Genomic DNA, 27,611 nt, shown 5'->3' on the forward strand with positions numbered 1-27,611 from the left:
TATTTCTTCCCCTTCTGTATTATTAAGTATTATGTAATTTTCTATTTTCTCTAGCAGTTTTCTTATTATTTAGTGAGGAAATGAGCTTAGGCTTTATTTCTAAATACAATTTAATGAAACTTAGGACATAAATTCTAATGCAGCACAGGAGGGTCCTTCTGACCACCGGAAGAAATTTTTTCACAGATCTTTGCAAGATCTGTAACCCATGAGGACACCAGCAGTGGAAAAGCAGAGTCCTACCAGTAGAACTTACTAGAAAGTCAATTACTAACTTTAATAATGTTCATTTTTTCGGTTGATTTTAACAAAAGGCTTTATGACATGACATAAGAATTTACATGGACAGTGATTTATTTGGTTTTCATCCATATGGGAAAAGATTAATTGTTGATGAAACCTGCCCTTTTTTTTTTTTTTTAATTCTTGTCCAAGAATTTAAAAGGGGAGCGAGAGCCTGGTCTCTGAGCAAATCCTTAATAATTACTAGTATCACAGGATATATAAAATTCAACCTTCATAACTTGCTAAGTAAGTCCGTATTTCTCCATTTGAAGCTGCCTTAGGGAAGCTTGAACTAAGACATCCTTTTTTTCCTAATTTTTGTGAAATATCTATATTCAGGGACAGGTGGTACTTGCTCATTCAAGATACTTTATGAAAATGAGATGAAAGTGCTCTAGCCACACTGTCCAGTCCACATTATGGAAATACGATTTATACAGAACCTTTCCCTTAGGAATGAAGTCTTTAAAGGAATAGAAATATTTTTCAGCATTTTACCTTTCTAGACACAGCGTCACCTTGTGGTTACATCCTGTTAATGCAGGAGCCTGTCTTAGATACTAATTCCCTTGATTAATCTCTATAAAATTTGATTGCAATTGTAAAATATGTGCTACAAGTTCTAAACACTTCAAAAAATCTTAAATATTTCCCAGTGTGTGCCACCCTATTCTCTATGAAGCCTCTACAACTGGGAGTTTTAAATTGTGAAGCAACCTGAGTGTCTAAAATCTGATTAATTCCTGTCTATTGAAGGGATGCGCTCGCTGATTTGTTATGTCCTTAGTGACTGTTCCTGGAGCAGGTGGTGACAGGAGAGCCTGGTGAGCTCAGGACTGCAGCGGGGACCTCCAGTTTCACCAGTGAACACCAGTCTGGGACCAGGATGATGAGCTGTGTCTCCACATGTACAAGGATTTTTGTTGTCTGTCCACATGTACCCAGACTTCTGTTTAACTGGATGTGGGAAGGACCGATGCAAAGCTTAGCTTTTCTAGGTCAGGAGTAAGGTGAGGATTCGTGGTGGACTCATGTGCACTTCTGCAGCACATCATTTGAATAGCAATTATGAATTCTAATTGTCCTTAAAGAAAGAACAGATAAAGTATAGATAATAGTTAAATGCTATAAAAATACTACCTTGTATTTGGAAATAGTTTCTCTAATATGTTTGTGTTTTCTCCTTTCTCTTTGGATCTATTCTATTATCTGCTTTTTTTTTTTTTTTTTTTTTCTGGAAATAACCATTCTGTATTTGATGGACCCAGCTTCTGTCTAATAACTGTAATGCATTATTCCTGTGATTTCCACTCATTGCTCGCTAATACTGTTGATGAGGGTTTCTTGGATTTTTTCCAGTCCTCAGTACTTGCTAGGAATAGAGACACTATGGAATCATCATGGAATTACAACTCCTGTCGCAGTAAGAAGCCCAGGTTGAGTATGAGATGTAATGAGGTCATAGACAGCAGAAGGGATTTAGGAGATTGGGGTTCATTTTCTTTGTTTTCCCTTTTCCTCTGTTGTTCTTTGAGTCTGAGAGAAGAGGGATGATGGAAGACTCATCTCGTTGTGTCCACTAACATGTGCAAAAACAGTGTAAATGATGAATGGGCAGAGTTCTCTGCAGAACACTCCTGGGAATGGAGAATGCATCACACCCTTGGGCTTGAAATGGCTTTTAATTAGAGAGAGAGGCAGGTAAATGTTATTTTAGCGGAAATGGGTGACAGGAGGAAATAAAGTTTTGTGGCAGTTCAGGTGAAGAAGTTTGACATTTGCATGGTTTTACGCAGAGAAAAGTTTTTGATGTGCTGGTGCTACTTGAGAATTTGTGGAATTGCATTTTTAATTATTTGTCAAGGGCACCTAGAGTCTTGGAAATGTATTATTTTATGTTTTATGGGTTGAAATCTAAATAAATAAATGTGGTTGGAAGCTCAAATGACTGTCTGCACAGTGTGCAACAGCAGTTAAAATGCTTTGGTGCATTAAAAGTATGGAATATATTACAGCAGCATATTGAACAATGGTACATCTCATCTGGAGCGACACGTTCAATTTTGTTTGCCTACCCTAAGCTATAATTAAGATTGACAAGGTTATTCAGAGAAGGAGAACAAATATTACAGGAATTTTAGATATGTTGACACATGACTGAAGAACTGTAAGAAATTAAATTTCTGGACAACAAATATGAACACAATTAAGACAAGACTACTTCAGAAAGTGCCGGGTATATTAGTGAAGAAATACGTGGAGTGTGAGGCTGAGTTTTGTGCAGTTTCATAGAATCACAGAATGGTTTTGGTTGGAAGAGACCCTCAAGATCATTGAGTCCAGCCATAACCCAACTCTAGCACTAACCCATATCCCTGAGAACCTTGTCTATGCGCCGTTTAAACCCCTTCAGGGATGGTGAGTTTGACAGGGTCTTTGTCATGCTGGATCAGCAGCTTCTGTGCAAGTACCAGTGGCAACAAGAGTGGAACTGGTGTGAACTGGGACAGAGAGCAGACAGCCAAGTGCTGTGAGTAGGCTGGAGAAGGGCTGGATTGTTTAATTTGTTTCTCTCAATGAGAAAGTACACACTTGAGTAAAAAATATTGCTATTGTAAATATTGCTATTGTAACAAGCGTGGGTACACTCATGTTGCTCAGCCTTTACACACTGGCCGGCACTTATCAGCTGGACGTGGAAAGGTGGCTCTCCATGTAACCACAGCTTTTCCTTTTCCCGTCTGCTCCTACTTGTCTCTCTGGCTTATCTCCTGTTTTTTGTTTTTGAACGTAGCCATCATCACAGGCTCCATCTTTCACTCCTCTTTTCCCCTGGGGCTAACCACCTACATCCTATTTTAAGATCTATTTTCAGTTTATTCGAGCAATTAACACGCGATATTGCAATAAGTCTGGGCAGCAAAATTATTGGGTCATTTCACTGAAATGTCCATTATAGATAAATATGTAATCAGGCATCTGTGGCGGCTCACAAAGTCAGTCCTGCATTATCATCAGGCACTCGGGCAGCCGTAAACACACTTTGATACACACAAACAGAATTCGTATTAAAAATACTGGAAATAATTAAGTGGAATTCTTCCCTGTATATAAACACAGGGCTTTCACTGGATTTAATTTGAGCTGAGTATTTGTAACACTTAAAAGCTGGGTCATAATTTTTTACAATGGCCTGCAGATATATCATTTATGTGCAACTATAGATGTAAATTCTCTGTCTTCTACAAACAAAACCAACAAAGGCTGAACAAGCTTATCGGTTCAAAATAAGGGGATCCAGTTCCCCACTCATTTTGCAAGTGATGTCGTCTCTTTAAATTGATAATGGAAATGTTTGGAACCAGGCCCAGTGAGATTATTCCCACAGTGTGGGCAGTTGCAGCTGGAGGATGTTATGGAGGTCTAATACTCGAGTCCCCGGGCAGGACTCCCCAGTCATCCCTCTTCTTACTTTTCCTACAAGCTCCTCCCTGTAACTGACCCAGGGGTTTTGGGGACATGGGACTGAATTAAATTTTTGTCCGGAGAAGTCAAGCAAGCTCTGCAATTTGCAGGTTAGCACACTCCTTTGATTAATCAGATTTTATATACTATTTATAACTTTAAAAAAAGCCCACAGACCTTATTGCAGGTACCTTTATATCATCACAGTGAAATCAATCAAGGTTTAGATATCAGACAAACACCAATTGTCTAGCAGAGCACCATCCTCAAAATGTGTGTAGTTAAATGAAAATAAATTTTGCATATGATAATAACAGGTGGGTTTGGTCCGTTTTCTTGATGTTTTCTTATCCTTTTAGGCAGAATAGATGTACAATATTAAGGATGTGAACTATCTGTAGTTTCAGTCTGGATGAGTTTGACGATAATTCTGGCAGATTTAGGTTGCCAGTGCAGTGAGTGGTGGTGGGTCTGTGGTGGGGGCTTGTGCTTGGACACAGGCAATGCTCCCTGTTTCAGAAAAGGGTTTTTTTTTCCCCAGGGTTGCGCCCAGTGCAGCCACCCGTCCAGTTTAAAGGTCTCTTGGGAGCACTGGGGCAGCACCACAGACCTCTCCTTCCTCATGTCTCTCTTCATACACTCTTAAGTCAAGTAAATTTCCATTAATTATATCTCCTGTGTTATAAATCAGACTAAATTATTGATGTTTGCTAAGTTGTCTTAAAAAAGAAACTGTATTTTAAAATTCAGTGATGAAGATGTGACTTTCAGATATGGAAAACAGGTTAATGCCTGTGCATGTTCTTTATGGAAATGGTTTTTATTCCAGAGTTGCAGACGTTGCTTATGAGAGACAAGCTGATTAATCTCAGTTGTATGTGGCTCTCTAAGATTAATAACCTCATTCCAATTCATGCTATTTATGGTGCAGCTCAAATGTTTGGGTTTTTTTAAACACTAAAAAGATGCAGAGCAAATACCTCTCAGCCATCCCAGCTCATCTCTGGATTGACTGTCTTCCACCTGTGCTTGGAATAGTTGATAAAAAACGTTGATTGATTCCTCGTGCTCTCAGCAACAGCACTGACAGCACTGCAAGTGCACAGGTAGATGTGTTAGTGCCTGTAGGGTTCTGCCTTTTTTCCTGTTTTGTTTGTTTTGTTGGTTTTGTTTTGTTTGATGTAATTTCTAGAGGAAGGTCTTTGACCCTAGTTCTTATATAAAAATGTTGGCTTATAATATTGCTTACAATAGAGCGAAGTCTTTGTTCCTGTTCAGTGCTTGTCAAAGCAAAACCATCTGCTGAGGGGAGTCTCCTGGAGCAGGAGCTGTGATGTGGGGTGGTGTTGATGCTTCTATCCATCCATGTGAACCCAAGGAGAACTGTCCCACCGGTCCTCCATGGTTCTGTGTCCAAGTTAAGGAAGCCAACCAAAAAGGAAAAGGGAAAATCTAAAAATGGTTCAAAGCAGGTGAGCAGCTGGAATCTCTCTAAACTCTTTGGCGAGCAATGTTTAAAGTATTTGTCTGGGGGGAGTAAAAAGGGTAGATTAGCAATCATAGGAAATGTAGTTGTTTCTAACAGAGTCACTCTTTGAAATGTCCTGCAGAGATTCCACCTGTAGTTTCAATTATTTCTGCCCAAACCCAAAATATGGTCAGGTTTGGGACTGGTTGGTTTGTTTGCTTGATTTCTTCTCCTCCACAGTACTCTGAATTCAGCTCACCTCTGAGAGTCAAGCTGAATTGTTTCCGGTTGTTATATATTTAATAAAAAAAGGTAGCTGGGTTTTTTTGCTCTGCAGGGCTCTAACCCAGTGGCATCGAACAAATGCTTCCATGAATGCTTGGAGTGTAACAAGCTGTGTTTGCTGACCAACCCTGCCTGGCTGAGGGAATTGGAGAAGGAAAAATACTTTTGCCATTAATTTGAACAAACACTGATGAATAGATGTGTCTGTGTGTGGGGTGAATTATTAAGTAATATAATGTTGCTGCACAGTTTTTGTCAGAGCAGGATCCCTTTTCTCATCTGAGATGTTCAAACCCAGCAAGTGCAGAGCAGACGAGGGGGCCCAGGGGGTCACAGGCTGGTCCTGGTTACTGCTGCTGGCACTGGTCTCGGTGTTGATACTGATGCTGGTCCCAGTGCTGGGGAGGACCAGACCAGCTGCACAGCATAGCCTGGGGGCAGCTCATTCATCCCACCAGTCACCTCTTGTGCTGTAGTCCCATCACCACCTTTCCACCATTCACAACGTATTACCCTTTAAAGTTTGTGCTTTGGTGGCAATTGATTTTATCCTCCATTTAAACACCTTTCTGAAAAGGCATATGAGTCATACATGCTTCTTTGTACTGATTGTATAGTGAGGGATATATAGAACATATGGTGACACAGTTACTGAAATAGTTATTATTTTATATACACAGATGAATACACAATGATGTGGTTGTACGAACTGGATAGTCACACATGACTGTGTAGCAGCTCATTGTAATTTGTTTTGCATAACGATGTATTGAGTGGAGTGGAGAAGGGCAGGGAACAGGAGGTGCAGCTGTCCAGCTGCCCAGTCTAATTATTTATCCTGGATTTTTTCTGTGCAATCCAAGCAGCTCCCAGTGCTGGTGAGTGCAGATGCTTCCGTCAGCTGGGGACAGCAGCTCCCCATCCCAAGGGGACAGAGGGCAGGACACCAGCCCAGCCCTGGTCCAGCATCTTCTTGTCCCAAATACCCTTGTGGAGAAATGGGCTCCATTTGTGTGGGTGGAATATATCCCCAGTGGGACTGGAAATGCTTTTAATACTGTTCCTTCCACTACTGTTTATAAAACAAATTTGTGCTCACCTGTTCTCTGGCCAATGATTGTTTTATTTCTCAAAACTGCATAATACATAATAATACATTAATCTGAAAACATACAGAGAAAAGTTTGCAGCTATTCTATCTGAATATTAATTTTAATGTGTCTTGTATGTTTTCCAGTGTGATTATCTCACCTGTTAATACACTCAACATCTTCATATACCTCATATGGAAGTCATCAATACTTGATTCATTTTATAAAAGTCTGTTTGTTCTGATGTGAGATTGTTAACTTTCAAAAGATGTGATTCTACCTTTCCAGCTCTTTTACAAGTAAAATGAATAGGCAACATATTTTGAACATGAATAGGAAGCCCTGGATCTACTTTTTTCAAAGGGAAAACATAAAGGGAAAAGAAAAAAGGAATTCCCACTAGTTGTTTCTATTAAAAAGCTTGTTTACAGGTGATGTGCTGAAGGAAACCACTCAGAAACAGCTCCTTGTTACACAGGTTATGTAAACGCTGCCAGGCTGTATCACTTTGCTTAGAGCAGTTGTGCAAGCTAAAGTCATCTCCGAAGAGAATCGAATGGCACAAGTGGATTTTCCAGTAATTATCAAAATAGCTGCATACAGGTAGTCAGTGAATGTTTGTTTGGACAGGCGGTTTATCCTTCCTCTCTGTGCACTATCGCTTATTTCTTCAGAAAACAACCTGTGCTGAGAAATGCCTTTTTTTTCTGTGCCCAGTAAAGGGTACATTTATCTGAAATTAAATTAAATGAAAATGGAACTTCTGACTAGGCTCCCTGTCGCCTGAAAGGTTGGACCAGTTGGTCTGTTGAGGTCTGTTCCAGCCCAGGTGTTCTGTGGTCTACACAGTGACTGACAGCATCACTATTTCTGCTGGCTTGTGCTGAAGGCAGCTGGAGCCCAGGAAGGCAATAAAAAGATCCGATTTTGCTCTTTCCCTTCCAGCAGCAAGCGGTGTCAGGCTGGGGTTCCGGGCACAGGGCTCCAGCGGTGCTGATGCCAGACTGGCTGTGCTGGGCTCAGTTGGGGTTTTGCTTGGAGCAGTCCAGGTGAAAATCAACACGTTTAAAAGTCATCATCATTTGGTAGAAATTGCATTGCCATTTCAAAGTCAGGATTTGGATATAGACAGGGCATTGTAATTATTTACTGTGTGCAACAGCAACACGTACCTGACAGCGCAGGTGTGCGTTGTGTGCAGGCACAGCAATCAGGGTTTGTACCTCTGATCAACTATGAGGCAGTTTCCATTTGATTCTTTTTACATTGTAAATAAGAATCCACAGCAACAATTAGGAGCAGACAAAAAAGTCTGCACTCATCCAGTGATGTGCTCTAGGACTGGCTGTGTGATACAGGGGAAGATCTTGGGAGGTTTTGCAGCACAAGCAGCGTGTCGGAATCGATAGCTGTGATTATCCCGCTGTAACTGCGCCTAATGGTCATGGGCCACGTTCTGCAGAGTGGATTACGGGGGCAGCATGCGAGTGTCTGCTGCGAGAAGATAAAGAGCGCCGGTTGAACGGAGATGGCACTTTGGTGAAGGAATCGACTCCCTCGGCCGCCTCCTCTAAAAAGCTGAATTCCTCCGGTAACATTTATTTTCACAAAGAGCGAGTCAAGTGGAAATACAGCATGAGAAATGAGAATGGGCTTCTCAGATGCTCAGAAAAATGTTCATCCTATTAGCAGCACAGGGACAAAAAATAACAAGTCTAGGCACAACATTTGGACACGTATAATATGTTTAAAGCATCCTCTCAGTTTTATACTAAGCCACTCAGTCCAGTTTACAGGAGACCCACAGGCCAGTTCTTATGACCTGACCTGTGATGGTGGAGAACTTCCCATTGCTGCTGGTCTTGCATTGCTGCCCATGTCAGACACATGTGGCATCCTGCACGTACATGTGGCAATAAATTTATCTCAGGCTCAGCTCAAAGATACAGAAAATACTGCTTTTGCTGGGATAATAAAAGCATATGGTATTGGCCTTACATTTTACATCACTAAGTTAAGCACAGAAAATTTTACGCAGTTTTCTTCTAAAAAAACTAGAAAACTAAGCACCACATGAACCAAGAACTCAGGTTTATTATCTTCCAGCACATTCAGAGCCTTTTTGTTCTAATTTGCCATTCTAAAAGCAAACACTTTATCTGAATATTTTCCATTATCTTGCACAGCGAGACTTAATTTGAATTTGAATCTTAAATGTGAGTAATACGAAAGGAATTGGATCCAGGATATATCCTTCAGATGATGGAAATTGAGAATATATAGAAAGAGCTATCAGTTCCTGAAGTTCTTTGGAATGGTGAGGTGTGTCCTTTAACCTGCCTTTTCCTCATGTCCCCATCAGTACCATCCCATGAGCAGAGACCAGGACCACCACGAGGGGTCTGCCCATGCAAGACCCCAGGAGTGATTATCTGCAATTATTCCATTCAGTGCTGTTACAAGATACTTGAGACATCAATACATTGCAGCTCCAACTATTACATTTTCTTTCTCTTGTAAATAAAAAGGTTGTTCTTATTTCTCCTGAAAGATCCTTTATAGTGAAGGACTGCAGGACAATTAAATTTACTTTTTTTTTTCTATTACTAACATTCCGAACGGCAGTATATCAGCACACTAAATGTTCTAGGAGATGAGCACAGACAAAATCATGTATCAGCCCTAGTAGAGGTCATACATATTGAGTTATTCAGTTATTAGTTTGGATAGAAAATTCTGTTTCAATGAAAGCCTTTGAGATTTTTAAATCTTGTTTTCATTCTGTGGATGGATGAAGATAACTTCTCAAACGGAATGGAATTCCCAAAACGGAATTGTTGAAATGGTCTAGTCTGCCAGCTGCACTTTCCTAAGTGTGTGCTGACCTGAAACATGGTGCAGCTCTGTGTGATCTTTGTGCTGCCTGACAGAGAGCGAAGAACCCAACCAGACTTCATTCAGAGTTTGGAGGGGAACCTAAAGCTGAGTCTAAGCTAATGCAGGAAACCAGAGCAAAGGAGATTCCCTGGCTCTGCCTTTTGGCTGATTTTGCTGTGATGCCAAAGCAGCAGTGGCTGGGCAGACACAGCACAGGCCAGGCTGCAGAGGAACTGCTGTGAGAAATGTGCTATTTGCAAAAATGCCAAAATACCTTCCAGAATGCCAGAATACTTTCCTTTGGATTTTTTTTTTTTCCGTAAGGTTTAATATATTTGCATCATTTTAAAAAGTACACAGATTCTTCCAGACACAGAAGCACCAACCCATTGCATCAGTCTGCTTTGTACTCTAAGGTTGCACAAATGCATTTGTTGGATTGTAACTTTTCTGCTTGGGTTTTTTGATTGTTTATTTTTACATTTACATTTTTTCTCTCTAATTCTAGCAGTCCTCCTGTCCTGGAGAGGAGGGAGAAGCCCCAAAGGGATATTGCCTTTGTTGTTGTTGTTGTTGTAAAATAAAAGCATTTGTTGATGGTGAATGTTGCAGAGGAAGAAGAAATTCCGAATTGCGTTCTGGGTGGGGTTTTGGAGGGTTTTACAGCCTGTCCAGTGCTGCCCAGGACAATTTCCAGCAGAGCTGGTCCAGGTCTTTGATTTGGGCATCACCTCATTTATCCCATGAAGGTGCATTGTTGCTTTTAATTATTTGGGGGGAGAGAAGGTTGTTTTTCCATAGGAGACAATGCAAAAGTTTGATTTTTGTTGAGAGTACTGCAGCAGCGTGTATTGCACAAGTGCTGGCAGGACAGTGTGTGCAAACCCATGGATGCAGGTGTTTGGGTGGGGCTTTGCTTTCTTTGTTTTCCTTTGCTTTGTTTTCATCAAGCTTTCAAACGTTTTTGTGTGAGATGCTGGTTGAACTGCGGGCTAATAAGTTAGTTGTCTTGGTTAGACATGCATGTATCTCTGTGGTTGGTTATTTATTTATAAACTTGCCATCTCTGCTATAAAAAATTTGTAATACCCCAATAATAAATGCATTCATCACCACATCTTCTGTAATCACGGCGGTTCCTGAGTTCCTATTTGGCACTCATTAGCTGAAACTCCCATTCACCTATAATTTATGAGAAGCATACAATTATGTGTTATCACTACTTCAAGTGATTACTACACTGTATGTTTTTAAGATAATGGCATGAAACACTCCATGATGAATTACACCTCTCTAGGTAGCTTTGCTTCTGTTGTTAACTCTGTTATTTTACTTAAGCCAACCTGGAGAGAATCGTATCACAGGGCTGGCATTACCTTCTCTGAGAAGAGTCCCAGGTCAATACTGATCCAATAAAGGATGAGGTACAGCACACAATTACCTCCCGCCTCCTGTGTCCTGCCCACTCCTGCTGTAGATATTATTGCAAGGAAACCCTAAAATCAAACTTGTTCTCACTTGGAAAGAATGTTTTTCCTTAAGGCCTGTTGGTGAAAAAAAAATCCCTATTCATGAGGAACATAAAATGTTTGTGTTAATTAAGAAATCCTGTGGCCAGGAAGCTGCAGCCCATGGGGCAGGTTTGTCAGAAGGGAGAGGTGAATTATCAGGGCTCTGGAAAGCAGGAACACCCACACCTCTGCCTACAGATGTTTATTGCATTATTTTTGATGCATTTTATACCGAACAGACGCACAGGTAGCGAGGAGCTTGCTGTTGCAGGGTTGCTGCAGGCAGACATTGCATTTCCCAATGCATCAGGGTTAGTAGGGTCTCAGCGTAGTCCCGGTGGCTGTGCTGGCAGCAGGAGGGATGGGGGACATGTTGGGAGGGATACAGGGGCCAGGACAGGCTTCTTCATTAGCCAAGGGCCATCTCCCAGCCTTGCTCAGCTACTGGTGAGGGGTCTCTGGGCAACACAATGTGGGGATTCACCCAACAGAGCAGGGATCTGGGGGTTTTCCTTCAGGGAAATGGGAGGTTCAGCCTGGAGAACAGGAGCTGAGGGGACACCTTTTCACTCTCTGCAACTGCCTGAAAGGAGGTTGGAGCCGGGGAGGGGGGCGGGGGTGTTGGGCTCTGCTCCCAAGGAACAAGCACCAGGATGAGAGGAAATGGCCTCAAGTTGTGCCAGGGGAGGCTGAGGTTGGATCTGGGGAACAATTTCTTCCCCAAAGGGCTGTCGGGCATTGGCACAGGCTGCCCAGGGTAGTGGTGGAGTCACCATCCCTGGAGGGGTTGAACAGACATGGAGATGAGGTTCTCATGGACACGGGTTAGTGCTAGGGCTGGGTTATGGTTGGACTCGATTTTATAAGCAGAGCAATTCTATGATTCAGTGCTGGGTTCCCCAGCCCAGGCTGACAGGGCTGCTCCGTGCCCGGGTACCAGTGATGCCCACAGTCCTCTCACCCTCCCTGTGATGTGCCATGTTGCCATGATGCTGTGGTCGTCTTCATGTTACAGAATTTTTGAGGATGTTTGGTACAACAGCAGTCCAACACCCATTGTTGTGTCCCGAGCATGTTACTGCCATAGTCTCCCATTGTAAACACTCTTTTTTTTGTCAGAGCTTATTGCACCAGTGAAGAAACCTTTCTTTCATTTTAGCATTAAAAGTAAAGACTGTAACTGTTCTGAGGCTGAAATAAATGCACCTAATTAGAATCATGGCTTTTTTAATGTTGTTATATATTTCTGGATGCTATAATCCTTCAGTAACATGCCGTGGTATCAAAATTTTGGAAACTAGCAGGGTATGTTCACAGACCTGATGTTTTCTCATTCTCTAGGTATGATGTTTTGCTCTGACATGGTCTCAGAGCTTATGTTGCTTTTTGTTCCTTTAATTTGTGTTTCAGTGTTGTGTGGCCAAAAAACAGGGGTGGGTGGAATGCCATCTGGGTTGGATTTCACCATCAGAAGAAACAGCTGACTTACCCAGTCCTATAAAATAAACAAGATTGGCTCTCGAATTTTCAAAAACCCCTTTCCCTTAAGAAAGGTGCAAATAATAAAGACAAAGCATCGCAGTGTTACTTTTCTCCATTGGCAATTTCTTCTTCATAATTTCTGGAAGTCAGTGTTTCTATATCACGAATCTGTAGGAACTAATAAATAGCAAATGCAGCAGCTAGCCCCTGTTTAATATTTCAAACAATACGATTAGGTTGGGTATTACTCTCTGAAAATGAAGCCAAGACTATCAGAACCAATAATATTGCATGATATTGTTCTTGAGCCTTCAAAGAGAAGATATTATGTGCTCCCACAAAATAATTAATAAATAGTAATTCTTAGCTTTATACTTTACTGTTTTGTTCTTCTTAATAATAAAATATATCAGTGAAAAGGGATGGGAATATTTTCATATAAATAAAAACAACAAATGAATTTATTGCAGTTGTGATACCAACAGTCTCTCTGTCCTTGCCATGGCAAAAACCCAGTTCTTTGGGAAATGCACATTGTGGTTGTGATGAGTGTTGGGGGCCAGGAAACCCTGTGAAAGTGTCTCTCACCTGGTTGGGATGGATCGCCAGGTGTTGAGGTTGAAACCCGTACAGCTCAAAATTCAAATAACATCAGCTGTAGAGAAGATAACATTAAAAATTTTGTAGAAGAGCAAACGCTTTTGCTATTAATTACGAGTAGTCTACTGATATTCTGTTTGAAGTGTTTCAGATTTAGGGATTATTCCATGTTTTATGCGCAGACAGATTTCCTAGAATATCCTAAAGCATCTCAAGGCAGAGGAGTTAATAAGAGCAGGAAGCTGGAGGTGTCTAATGAAGAGGATATTCTGGTTTTCCTCCCAGTTCTTTTGTCCTGTTTCCTCTCTTGGTCGTGTTCTTCATTCCATCCACAGGCCAGATACCCGGTGAGAAAACCCAGTGAGTTCTCATGGTTAATAAACTGCACATCCATTCTCTGAAGCAGTGGAAGTGGCACAGGAGCAGAGCAGGGAGGTTAATTATGCTAATTACTCATGAAAATTCAGGTAGCACATATTCCCATTTATTTCAAGCAGTTTGCCAGATAAAAAGCTCATGCTGGTATCTGCTTCTTTTAGAAAAGGCCACAGGTCAGCAAATATTTAAAGATTTATCTTGGTTTCTCTGTAAGTTTGCAGATCTCCAGTTGTGAGCTTCTGTTTTAGAAAGTGATGTAATAGAGTGCTGAGAATCGCAGAAAATAGAGGGTAGTCAGTTTGAAAGAACATCTTTATTTAAAGGAGGTAATTATGAATAAATGTATATTGATATGGTGCTAAATGAATTATTTGACTGCGAACCCTGGGTAAAATGGCTCAGGCACGTCTGGTCTGTTCAGGTTGAAAGGGGAGGAGATGCTCTCGGAAGAGTAAGGAAGGTTTCTTTGAGATATCCCCCCAGGTGGCTTTTCTCTGCCTGGGTAGCCATGGAGGGACCGGTCTGGGGCATCTCTGTCCTGGTGTTTGGGAGGGACTGGCTCTGGAGCTTCTCCATCCTCTGTACGGAAACACGCTGTGGCTTGGTAGCTCAGAGAGAAAACTTGCTCTAAAAAAATATTTGGTACCAGCCATGGTGGATGGTGTTTAAAAAGCACAACACATGCAGAGCAAAGATCAAAGGCAAAAGGCTTATTTGTGCATGTTAACACCTTGGTGTGTAATCAGAGCTTCTTCCACCACTGACATAAAAAGACAAAGAACAAGGGTCTGATGTTTGTGCTGGGCAGGACGGGCAAGATGCTCAGCACCCTGGGCAGTGGGTGCTGGGAAGGTGCACATTGGTAGAATGAAACCTCATCACATCTCAGCCGAGTGCTGCTGCCGTTTGTTAAGCAAAAAGCAATTTGATGGTAGATCTATGGACACACAGTGGAGATGTAGGCAAAAAAAAAAAAGCCTTTTGTTTTATCTGTTTATTTGTTTATTTTCAGTCCTTTTTGGTTGTTGTGAGACAGAGCTTTGGTGTTCTGATTTAAAACTCTGTTTTAAAACAACTGCTGGTCTCCCCTTTTCCACGTAGTTTATCAGGTTGTGCACATTTCTGTCCCATTCATGACAGTGCAGTCTCCCTCTGCAGGATAATTTGATATTTGCACGTTTCATAAATAAATAGTGTTGCTTTTGTGGGGACAACCTTGAATTCAACCTTTGGTGTACGCAGACCCAACCACCAGCCATTCATGCATCAGTTCCCTGACAGTCTGAGACTGTTCTGTAAATACAGTTTTTAAAAACCTGTAATAATGAGCAACTGCACAGTTTTTTATGCAGAATTCCATGGTTTGAGCTATAGTAGCCATGAGAAAACTGATTTTGATTACAAAAGTAGAATGATCACTTAAAATGTCACCTGAGTTATTTTTATTTAAGTGTAACCAACTTCTAAGATATTATTCAGAAGAACCCACAGAGAACCTGGAGAAGGCATTTATCAGATCATCAGTAAAAGGACTTTGTAAAAGCTCTCAGCAGGTTTCTGGTGTGATTTTCTGGTTCTGGACGTGAACGTATCGTTTCATGTTCAGAGCCTCTGGATGTTTTTCCAGGCTGAACCCTGACCCTGACGTTTCTCTCTCCACTTGCTGCGCAGCTCAAAGCCATTCTCCTTTAAAGCAGAAAAATGTTAGTGACACAGGTTTTTTGCAAAGCTTTTCTAGGTTCTGAGAAGAGTGGCTATAACTCAATGCCGAAAACAATTTCACTGGGAAAAAAAAAAAAGATGCTGTAGTAATCAATAACAGCCCCACATCTGGGTGGGTGAACACTCACCCGTGGGCAGGCGATGGATGGGGATGCTCGTGTCCAGAGTGGGTGCTCCATCAGCACCCAGAGCACCTCTCATCTTGAAATGTAACAACTTGCAAGTCAAATTCTTCTAAGTTTTCAGGAAAATAAAGGATTTTGGGACTTTTTGTAAATGAGAGAGAACTTTGAACCTGAGCTGCAACAGAATTGTTGGTTTTAGAGGCACAGCCCACACAGGCATGAGTCATATCCTGCCCTTTCGGGGTGTGTTTGGGGGAGGAATTGTCTCCCCGTGTCTCATTCAGTGTTCCCTCCAGGTCAGGGATGTGTTTGGGATGACTCTGCCTTGGCTTCAGTGGCATTTTCCAGGGCAGGAGGTGGGAGCATGGGGTGGGTGTATTTAAAGGCTTGTGGGGGTTGAATTTACCTACAGATTTATACTACAGTTTTGACCTTACTCATCCTTTCAGCTTTGCGATCTGGCTCCAGTAAGTAGTTGCCCAAGAAGTGAGGATAATAGAGGTTTTGCTCCTACTTGAATGAAAATTTTCATTTTAAGTACTGCCCAAGTACAGGGTGTTTCCAACTGATGGACCCAATTTGCAATCACTATATTTCTGCAACCACGAATGAAACTCTTACCACTGGAAAAGCTGGGGCACAGAGATTCAAAGTATTCCCACTCAATAACTCGTTAAACCGTTTGTAAATTTTTGTGTAATCGTAACATGTTGCCATGGTGAAATATACTGCTTTGAAATTGGGTTCATCTTTTTGAACCACACTGCACTATCCAGATGTTGCCTTGTAGAGATGGGCAGGTGTCAAACGTTCCTGCAACATGTGGAACACGGGGAAGCTCCATGGGCAGCAAGGGGGCAGCTCCAGCCCTGCTGCCAAGGCTCTTGCAAAAAAAGGACTGTGTGCAATTTTAATTAAGCAACAGGGAAGAACTGTTTTTTACAGAGATTAATAGGTCTGTGTTTTAATTATGGGGAAATAATAGACTAGAGGGCTAGGAAAGTGGGAGGTGTCAGAAATAGAGGATTAAAGACTGTAAGGAAGCTGGGTGAGACTATGTTTTTCTGCACTTACAAATTACAGAAGATCATCCCCATTAATAATGATCAGAAAAATAATAAAATACTTTCCACAGTATAAGAGAGTTAACATTAAAATCTATTTATTATGCTTGTTCAGTAGAGAATTTTTGATTACAATCATCAGCTAAAAAATAAATTGTTCATTTTTCCAGTCTTACAAGTTTAAAAATAGAAGAATTCTCTTCTGAGTTCAGCTATAGTTTAATCAATATTTTTCCAAGCAGTGTTAAGGTAAAAAGAGCAAAAGTTGTTTTTATTTAGTGGTTGTTATATTTCCTTTAACTGTGCTACAGTGTGATTATTAACTTCTAAAAATAATTAGACTTATGAATAGATGTTAAAAATTAGGTTGCATTCCTGTGAGGAATGTTTTACTGTTGGATGTTTAGTTTGATGCCAACGTTATTCCACATGCAACATGCTCAGGGTCTGAACAAAAGGACTGAAAAGTTTTCTCTTGGTTACATTTTTAGAAATATATTTTGTGAGGTTATTTTTTTTATCAGCCTTGAAAATCTCTCTCAACAGCTAAAAATCTGTTCCAGTTAATCCTTGGTTTTCGTGTGATCTATGGCAATTGTGTATTGCATACTTTCTTTTTAATTAGCAGGGTATGAAAGAAAGTTGATTTGACCAAGTTTTCATCTCTATCCTTGATACTCATGCACTTAGAAATTAATAAAGCAAAATTTATTATTTTATTTAGAAAGATATTTTAAGAAAAAAATCTTTGTATATGAAGTAAAACAATAAGAGGTCTTGTGTTCCTTTCTACGCTGTTGCATCACACCTCTTCTCACCAGGAAAGCCATGATACAAGACAGGCTGTGTTTGTAGGAGAAGTTTTTGAGAACATTCGAGGCTTTTGGAGCAGGTGCTGTGAGAGAGTTGTGAGGATGCTCTGCAGCTGACACGGCAACATCCCCAAGCACTCCCCTTCTCTGGAGATGCTCTGAGTGCTTCATTTTGCATCTGAGGAGAATTCCATTTTTGTCTTTAATTGCTAACAAAAAACTTCAACTTTGGTGGGGTTATTTTTTGTTTTTGTTTGTTTGTTTGTTTTTAACACAGCTATTTGGTTTTTTTTCTTACAAGCTTCACAGAGAGCAGAGAATTTGGGGCCGGTTTTGTGTGTGGGGAGAGGAGATGGCTGGTTTTCTCTTTTGTGGGCAGAAGCCACAGTGCTAATGTGTTCTTGCATGGTTTGGGATGTGTGTGTGTGCGCATAAAAGCAAAGGAGTTAAGTAAAATGGTAAAAGGCCATTGAAACTACAGGCTAACTTCAAAAATATGAATTTATAATTGACTGTATCCAGCTGCTGCTGAAATACCAGTAGAAAAGGAGTGCAGTGTAGAAACACAGCACTGGATGTGAGGTTTCTCTGCTTGTCCCTGGTCTTCTGTTCATTAGAATCAGTTTATAAATGTTCATAAGACTTTGAAAGCAGCTCCTTGTCTTCTCCAAAGGGGCACAGGTCCCACAGAGCTCCCCCCGCAGGGCCCCACAGCAGCTGCCTCAAAGTCATCTGCCCGGCACATCCCCATTCTCTGCCATACAAACAGATTTTTTTATCTCCTATCGTCTGCAGCTTCTCTCAGAACTCTTTCAGGTTTCATGTTGAGACCATTAATTAAATGAATGGTTATATTCATGATCCATTTCTGAAGAATTTCAGCCCGATGCTTCTAGTTTCTTACTCCTAAAGGGAATGTAATTTTTCCCCTTAAACAATACCACCATATGCTTAAGTTGTGAAATCACCATTTTTTCCCACCCAACAGTATCCATAGTTGTACTATTTTAATGTTTTATCAAAGAGATGAGATCTAATGCATTCTCTCCTGTTGGATTTCCTTCATGTAAAAACCTCTTTATCAAATAGAAATGTACCATTAGTCTGTTGCACTTTATATTACTTCCCTTCAAATTCTAAAGTTGTTTTAAAGACTCAAATTCTATTGTGGGCATGATGGTTAGTCTAAAATTTACCTGATTCACTCTCCACGTTTCCTTAAGTGTAGATAATAAATTTCTGATTTCCAAGTGGTGTAGCATCACTTTCAAGTTGTTTATAAAAACCCCACGTGCCCCCAGATTTGTAGTTTCCACTCTCAAGTGTGTCTCCACTGGGGTTTTTCTCCACCGTTGACTCAGTTCACTGTTCCACCTTTTTCCACGTGCTGGGTGTCATCTTCTTCATGGAAAACTGAAGTATAACGTTAATTTAGTTTTTGAGCCGTAGTTAAATATCCTTACCCTCCCTCCAGGTAGGCTCAGTCTTATGTAGAAATAAAACTATTTCTCCTCCCCTTTTAATGACAAATATTTTGTTGTCTATGGCAAGGTGGTACTTGGAACCTCTCTGGTATTTGCGCTCTTGTTGGATTCTCACACTTTGCATAGTCCTGTGCTCTGCTGGTTTTACTTGTCATCATTTTTATTTACTGGTTTTCTTCCCATGGTCCTGTTTTCTTTCCCAACTTGCTGCTCTTTGGTGCATTTTCCTGGCTGCTGACACAGACCACGGCTCTGGCTCAGTTGAGAGGAGCGTCCCTCTCTCCTGGGGATGGTTTTTGCTGTCAGAGACTGCAGAGCAGAACATGGACTGTGTTATCTGAGCATCCCTTGAACAGAAAATCACAGTGCCTGTGGGACTGAGGAGTGATCTGTGGTGTCGCTTCTCTCTCCTGTCATCAGCATCCCTCCCTTCTTGCCAGGTGACAGAAAAGCTTGATGGCTACCCCAAAGCCACCAGTTGCTTTAAAAATTAGAGCATCTCCTGGGACCAGTTTTACCCCAGCAGCCTGCATGCCACTGATTTACCACTCCCTTAACTTGATATTTACTCCATGCCACTACGAAGAGCTGTCAGAATTACTCACCGGCTTCTCACGGAGTGTCCCCCCAAGTCTGGGTGCTGGTGCTTGATGCAGTTGCTGCTCTCAGGACCTGTTGGTGACACTGAAGAGAACCCTTCGCAACATAGTTCTCCTCAAACCAACATGCAGCGAGCAACAAGAGATGGAAAGCTGGTTTAGAGAGAAGTTACAAATGGTTTCTAATAATACACAATATTGACAACCTCAGCATATTGTGGTGCCTAATTACCTTGGGAGAAGGTTACGCTACAGTTTTGCCTGGATGTTTTTTTTTTTTTGTTGCATATCTACAGAAAATATTTTCAATTAACGTTGACCTTTAATACCCCGACTGACTTTTGAGTCTACAGATGGTGAAACAGACTACAGATTAGATTTTGTGATATACCGTATTCTTTTTATGTCTCAGCTGATTCGTTCCAGGCAGATTGTGAAACCTACACTGGTGTGTTGAGCTCGCGGTTCCCTCGCAATCTCTGCTGCTGTGTTCAAACCCCCGAGATATTGTGTAGAAATGCTGTCAAATTCTTCAGATATATGTGTTTTCATTCTCAAGCTGTACTTTTTACTCATTTTGAAAAAACAAAGTCTTTATGGACTATATTTATACTTTTGAACCAAAATTTAGAGGGAATGGAATCTGTCTGGGGTACATCTCCTGATCGTGGGGTGTTATTCACCAAGCTCTGATTAAGGTGGCTATTATCCCCTGAACAGCACCATCTTAAGTTATTGTTCTAATAATAATTGTTGAAAAGCTAAAGTATGGCATAACAAAGATTTGTTTGAGTCACTGCCATCCCAAAGATGTTTTGAAAAGTACACTTCATATGTCATTGTTGTCAGCAGGGAAATCCATGCTAATTGAATGTATGCTTGCTTTAAACGAGATGCCTTGAATCAGATTAGAAATGACAAATCTAATAATCTTTTGGAAATAAAAAAATATTGGTTTGAATTCTAAAATGTCATTATACTTTTTGATTGCAAAAGTCCCTTGTTTCATTAACTAAGCAAGCAGAAGTTTAGTGTGTCTTAGGAAAAGGACAAGAATTTGCATGGGCGCCTGTGTCCCATTCTGAGCCTTATGGGCTGGAACTGGAGCAGAAAGGGCTGCAGAGATGGAGTCACTGGGTCTGCTTCAGAAATAATTGAGACTTTCTACCTACTGTTTTGTTGAACACTCACAGCAGGAAAATCAGAATGGAAGAACATAGCAGAAAAATATATTTGTTTGTAGTATGTTTGTAAAATAGGCTTTTAGTTTCATGATGATTTGTGAATTCACAAAGGGCTCATATTTTGAGGTTCAACTCTAATATAGCTGTATTCAGTCTAAAAATCAATAGTAAGTCAATGTTATTTAAAACCTGCTATGTTTCCTCACTTATGCTTTCACCTTTTTTCCCAGGTGTTACTTGGAAGATGGAGCTTCAAAAGGCGCCTGGCTGAATCGGTCGAGTATTATTTTTGCTGGAAGCGATAAGTGGTCAGTAGATCCTCGAGTTTCAATCGCAACAGCAAATAGAAGAGAATACAGCCTGCAGATCCAGGACGTGGACGTGACAGATGACGGTCCCTACACCTGCTCCGTGCAGACCCAGCACACCCCAAGAACCATGCAGGTGCACTTAACCGTACACGGTAGGTGGTTAATCCAACTGCAAATAATCATTTGAAATGTACTAGAAAAAAGAAAATTGTGGATGGGACATGTCAGCTAAGTGCATTTTAAAGTTGTTTTTTTTTTTTTTAATTTCTTTTGTTCTTTCTCATATGTAGCCATAGCCTGTATGTGCTCTGGACCCTTGCAAGCAGATAATTAGACCACAAGGGTTTCTAGCTTGTCAAAATCAGGTTTAAATCCCAATCCTGCTCTGCTGACAATTGCACAAGATGTAAAAACTGAAGAGGAACATAGGGGTGTAGCCGTGGAGGTGCAATTCCCTGCAGATACCTGCTGGTTTGCCGTAGGTCTCCCGCATGGCTCCAAATGTGGGGTTTTTTTGCGTGATGTTCAGCCCATTCAGCGTCTCAAAGGGCATCACTGGTGCTGGGTTCACAAAAGCTTTACAGCCTTTACATTTGAACTTTGCTACCAAGTAGTGGCAGAAACATCTATCCCCACAGCCCTCGGCTGACCTGCCCGCGTGGATGTGTCCTGTCCACAGGCAGCTTTACAGATGAAGTTTTCTGTGAATTTTACTGGGCTTGAAAGATGTGGTATTTCAGTTGGGCACCTCAAGTGTCTTCTCTGGTGTGTACTATTGCAGGCATTATTATGAAAACAAGAGTTAACTCATCACCCATAAAAAAAAAGGAAAACTAGAATGAATAAAGCCATTTTTCTAAACCAGAAATTCCATTATGTTTAGAAATTCAATATAAATTCATTAAAAAAAAATAAATTAAGATGAGCTGATATTGCATTAAAATCCGTAGTTTATTGTTTTTTCCCGACCAGTTTTCTCACAGAAATACTGGGATTCCACTATTGTTAATAAGAACAATCCACTTATTTCTGTGGGACAGTTTTCTGTTTTAAGCACTGCAGAACGACAGGGTCAGTTTTACACACAAGGAGAGAACAGTCGTTGTATTGTTCCAGGGTGAACAGTTCTTAGTTTTGGCTGTCTTTCTAATAGTTAATGCCCTCATGCAAGGGGCTAAAAAAACCATTGGCAATTAGTTGCATGTATAAAACATATAAACAGGAGCTTAAAATTAATTAGGTTAACTACAAGTGTATAGAGAAATAATAACTTAATAGTTAAAAATATGCATAATTATTAAGCGATTGCATTTATATCTTCAGAAATGCAAAGTATAACCTAAGGCTTTAACTTATTAGTCTTTGGTGTAATCATCATTAAAATTTTCTTTTGCATTTTTATGAGTAATAAAGCAATGAATATCAAACAGAAGAATTTAAATGGCAATCTCTATTGATCCATATGGCACACCAAAATCCCTTAGAAATAATGTGTATTAAATGCTTCTCAAACTAATTATCCTTAACCACTAGACCTTTAGACCCTGATTGTAAGAATGTTAGACTGTAGCTCGGTAAGAGCCAAGTGTCTTTGTTGCATAAAAAGCATTATTTTATTAGTACAGCCAAAAAGCCATCACTTAGTCATTTTTATGACCTTGCTCAGAGGTGGCGGTTGCGTGAAGACTCATAAATGTGCTGTTGATGTGGGTGGGTTGTTCAGGAGTTGCAGAAAGGTTTGGATGCTGTCGGATTGGGAAGCTGGAATGAAGCAGCTGTGGCAGTATCAATTATTATTGCAATTGTATATATAGATATTCAGTTCCTCCAATATTATTTCATTGTGTAGGAAGTAAGAATCAGCTCCATGAGGCACAGCTGGAACAAGTGCACTGATTTCAAGACAAATTTTTAAAAAATCACTGTCCTTGTATTTTTCCCCTGTAGTTCTCTTAGTCCTAAGAAGGTAAAGGTGCTGGGTCTCTGCTTACAGAAAGGGGTCGGGTATCGTCCGAGCAGCAGAGTGGGACTGACAGCTCTGGAGGATGCCCCATCCCACCTTGGTGATGACTGAGGCCATTTCTTTCCATTCTAGCTCATATCTATATGTACATACTACTGCAGATCTTAATAATTATCTTCTGTGCAGTGGATGCTCAGGGGACGGGATGCGAGTCGCACCAGTCGCTCATCCCACAGGGGTGGGACCAGGCCGTGAATCACCACTGGGTTTTGCATGGTCATTTGGAGAGCCCCACATCACTTTTGGTGCTGTTGTCACCTGTCCAGTGGCCCTAGGTGGGACTTGGGCTTGTGAGCACTTTCAGTCAGGTCTCTTTGTACTTCCACAGCTCACAGAGCCATCGCTTCATCCTTGTGCTGGGGCTCAGGGTGCAGTTTGTGCATCCTTTGAGATGGAAACTGGCCTGGCTAAGGGTACCGCTGGCTGGATGGTTGACATCAAACAACTAATTGCTGCCAGGAGCTTATTTTAAGGCATCCTTTCCTGCTGCATAGGGTTCATGGGGATGATATAATAACATTTTATGGAAGCAGTTTTATGTTTCCTATTAATACTGTTCGTGGCTTTGTGTTTCAGGATTAGAAACAACGTCTGCTATTGGGGAGAAATAAATGAAGGGAAAAGCAGGTCTTTTACCAAAGTATAAAAATCATTTAGTCAAAGGGCTGGGTTTCCTTTTACAGTGTGAATAAATGAACAGCAGCAGAGCTAGAGCAGCACATGAAACAACAGGAGAAAAAGAAAATTTAAAAGCAAAGTCTTAGGCTTTTAAAATTCCTCTGCCCTCCAGGCTGTGCTGTGTCAAAAGAAGACGTTGTCCTGCTGCAAACAGCAGAGCTGGGAGAGCCAGGGGTGTGTGTCTTGTGCCGCAAATTAAATGAATAAAGGCTGATGTCCAATCACAAGCTCCTAAATGGGTTCAGACTTCAGACTGCAAAATTATTTGCTGTGAAACTCCACTTTAAAACCCACGTAAATCCAACTCTCTTTTTTCCCTTTTTTTTTAAATTTTTTTGATATGTGTGGGGGGTCCACACAGATTCTGTAGCTGTCATTTTGAATATCCTCTTCTTTGCAATTTGGGCTGACAGTTTCTGAACATATTTGTGTAAGTGTTTTAAGAGAATAAATACATTTAATGAGCTAGAAGTGCCTTAATTTTCATGAGTAAAACACAGAAAGTTAAAGAGGCCCAGGCCACAAACCCGACATTTCTACCATCCCTGGCTAAGTCTGGAAATTGTCCCTGTTTGGTCCCTGGCAGTTACAATGTTACGTTCAGTAAATTCATCCAACCCACATTACTTCTCTTCAATCTTTATCTTTTTTTCTGGCTCTTTACAATAGCATCCCAAAATGTAGTTTAGGCTACATTGCATTAAGTATTGTACACTTGCACATTAAACCACAGACTTTGCACACAAAAAATTCCTGCCCAGTGCCGTGACCAATGCATAACTAAGGCAGATGGGAAGCAGCAGCTTCTCCATCGCCGTCCCACATACAGAGACCTTGAGAGGTTTGGCGAGTTGGCCTCAGGCTGTCAGGAAACAACCTCTGGCAGACCCTGAGGTTGGATTTTGGTTTCCCAAATCCCAACTCAGTGCTGTAAAGAAGCCACCAAGTCAAATCTAGATCACTGATACTTATTACATAGCTACACCTTTTTGTACCAAGAAAATTAATCAAGATAGTTAATATAAAAGGAAAAAGCCTAATGTGTCTTTAGCCCACATTTGCATCAATGAAAGCAAGATCACATGAAAGAGAGGATGATAATCTAGTTAACTTTAATTCAGTGACCTTATTAAAAAGAAGTGAGAATTATGAAGTAATTAATTAAAAGTTTTGAAGGTAGGAGTTTGTAATCAACTCAGTCTATCTCAGTGCCAGATGCTTGATGTGCAGTGTCATGAACTGCAGATGATTTAAACATCAGATGTTTGCCACAGTGAAATAAAAAAATGAAATAACTCTTACTGCACTCATAATTTTTCTAGGAAAAGGTTGCCATTTCTAATCTGACATTTATTCTATCAAAGTTTAAATTGCATCCTCCAAGCTGTGTTTCCCTTTCAATTTGCAGAAATATTAAGACATGTTTACCAATGTCCTTGAGAATGAATTTTACTACGGGGGAGAGCGACAGGTCCCAGCCTGAAACCTCCGTCTCTCCCCGTGCATCAGGATGTGGTAACAATGTGATTGCACATATGGACAGAGGACAAGTCATCCTCTTGTTGGTGACCCCAGGGAGGCAGATGCCAGAGCAGGGTGTCCAGAAGGACCTCAGCTGCCCAGGGTGGTGACAGGGATGAGGAACAGATCTGGAAGAGATTGCTTTGGTTAACCTTGTGAAATAAGGGCATGGGGAGAATTTTGTTATCCTTTGTTAATGCACATGGTGTGGATCCTGGGGAGGGAGAACAAGGATACTGGCTGAGGGAGAGGACCTTACAGGACCAGGACAACATAACTCAGCTACAAGTGAATTGTAATGAGAGCTGAGGGGATGGTGCTGGTCCCATCGCATTGAGATGGGCTGTTCGGGGGTTCGGGACACCCCTTCCCATGGGGGTCTGGTGGGACAGGGGTGACTGTGATGTTGGTGACTGTGGTCTTCTTGAGGACAGGATTGAGGACCTGGCAGCTCTGCTTGTTTCCTTGACTGTGGCTGAGGACGTGACACTGCTCTGGTGACAGCTGTTCCAGGAGCCATGGGCACAGTCTGGACCCGGGCTGTTTTGTCAAGGCTGTGTTTATAATAGTCTGTCATGGTTGCACAGCTCAAATAGGTCTCTCGTTTAGGCTTTGGGGTGTCAATAATGGGTGTCATTCCTTCTGCCACCCCCTGTCACCTCTCCCCCGGTCACTGCTGCCCTCCTCATCCCACCAGGACCTGCCTCCCTGATGCCATCAGAACCCAGATGTGACACCAGGGAACCGGTGGCACCAGGGAACCAGTGATGGAAAAACTTCCTTACACTAGTTACTTGACATCTCAATTTTGATTTTAATCTGGGCACATTTGGGGCTACTCCCAGAGAGACCCTGCGCCAGTGGGACATGGTTCCATCCTCCCCCTCAGTGTCATCTCATCGTTGCACAGAAATAATTCATTTATCTATGTAAATACGATTTATAGATTGAGTCAGAAACTGCAAGCTATATGTTTTATTTAAACATGGATAATATTTTCAAAGTAATACTCAAGGCCCTTTTCCTGTTTAATAAACCTCCTTAATGTCCCCTAAATATTAATGTATTGATTTAGTCTTTGAGATGTTTGCAAAGTCTAATTTGTTTCCCCAATCAGGCCAAGAGGGACTTGCATTTGGAGCTAACGAGATAAATCTTACCCAAATTTATTTAAAGCGGGACAAAATAAATATGCAAAAGACTTCCAAAATCATATAACAACTACTTCCCAGCTAAAACTGACAATCCATTACTCTTTAAAATTGCTAGCACTTCAGTAGGATGTCAGTTTTCATTAGAAAATTAACTCGCTGCTGCCAGCCACTGTTATCGTCTTGTCCCTGCTCAGCACATGAAGAAAAAGGCAGAAAAATGGCTCTGGACGGGGAGGCAGCTCCATGAGAGAGACCCCCCCCCAGCTGAATGAACCCCTGTTTGCTCCAGCAAACAGTGTTCTGGGCAGTGCCGCTGCATCCACGAGCAGCATAGCACCAATAATGACCCATCAGAGTGTTTTCTTCAGGATTTGTGATTTTTTTATCCATTTATTAAATGCCTCCCACATTTCTACCTCTCACAGCATTCAATGTGCTGCAGGGGATCTCTCTAAAATATGTATGAATGGCTTTTCCCCTTCTTTAGCTGACTTAAGTCACCGAAAATGTTTGCATTAGTGGGTGATCTTGTTTAAGAGGCTGTAAATCAGGAATATTTTACTGAAGTAGAACAGGGCTGTACTGGTCTGAAACTCATAATTCTTTAATGTTGGATGTGCTTTTATAGTCATGGCTGCAACTGGATTTCCATCATAAACCTGAAATTTCCATCTTCTGAAATCTGCAGGCAAAGGATAATCCACACAAAAAAATAATTTGCTCTCTGGTCCAAAGTATATTAATTGTTACATTTGAATTAAGTAGAATGAGTTGTTTTGTTACCTGTGAGAGTTTTGCAAAGGGTGTGTGAAGCAGAGTCTTCCAGCAACTTCTTGCATTATACAGCAACACCAGAAGCAGAAATAAGGAGGGAAAAAATGGAGTAAAGAAAACAAAACAAAACAAAGTCGAACACCACCAAAATTTTAGGCTGAGCAAAACTTTTCTTGTCCTTTCTAAAGCATGGTTCTGGGAAGCTCCCACCCTATAAACAGGCAACCTCCCTCAAATAAAACAAAAATAATCATTTGGCAATATTGTGCAAAACCCAAGCAGTATAAAAAATGATGAGCCTTTTTAAAAGGCAGATTTAAAAAATGCTTTTGGAAAGAAAGGCAAATCGGAATGAGAATTGGTGGCCGAGCGAGTTGGAGCTGTGTCTGCCCTGTGCTCCGTCTCTTCTGGTTCTCACTGGCAGTGAGGCAAAAACAGGTCAAATCTGTGGCTTGGCTTTAGAATGAGCTGAAGTAGATGATGTGAACACGACCTGTTGGGGCAGTAGGGTTTTTGTAATTTTTATTCTCTCTTATAATTTCACTAAAGAAAGAGTCAACAGTCATTATGAGACTTGCTTGGAAGACTAAAATTAAAATGCTGGTTTTCCGCTATTCTACCTCAGAAATACAATCGTCATCTGAAAGTAGAGTGTGGCAATGCAGAGATTTTAATTACAGTCGCTCTAGCCAAATGCAATTTCATTTGAACAGATCCT

The 27,611-nt window shown here is 41.1% G+C and overlaps 1 protein-coding gene across 2 annotated transcripts in view; it reads left to right on the plus strand.

The window, feature by feature from the left end:
• NEGR1 (neuronal growth regulator 1) overlaps positions 1–27,611 on the plus strand; it is a 224,132-nt gene that overhangs the window by 78,663 nt on the left and 117,858 nt on the right. For both annotated transcript variants that reach the window (XM_065842400.2, XM_065842398.2), the window contains exon 2: positions 20,663–20,895. In XM_065842400.2, the coding sequence (XP_065698472.1) occupies positions 20,663–20,895 (233 nt within the window). The remainder of the gene's footprint in view (positions 1–20,662; positions 20,896–27,611) is intronic.

The sequence above is a fragment of the Patagioenas fasciata genome, chromosome 6, assembly GCF_037038585.1.
Source record: "Patagioenas fasciata isolate bPatFas1 chromosome 6, bPatFas1.hap1, whole genome shotgun sequence".
NCBI classification, from domain to species: domain Eukaryota; kingdom Metazoa; phylum Chordata; class Aves; order Columbiformes; family Columbidae; genus Patagioenas; species Patagioenas fasciata.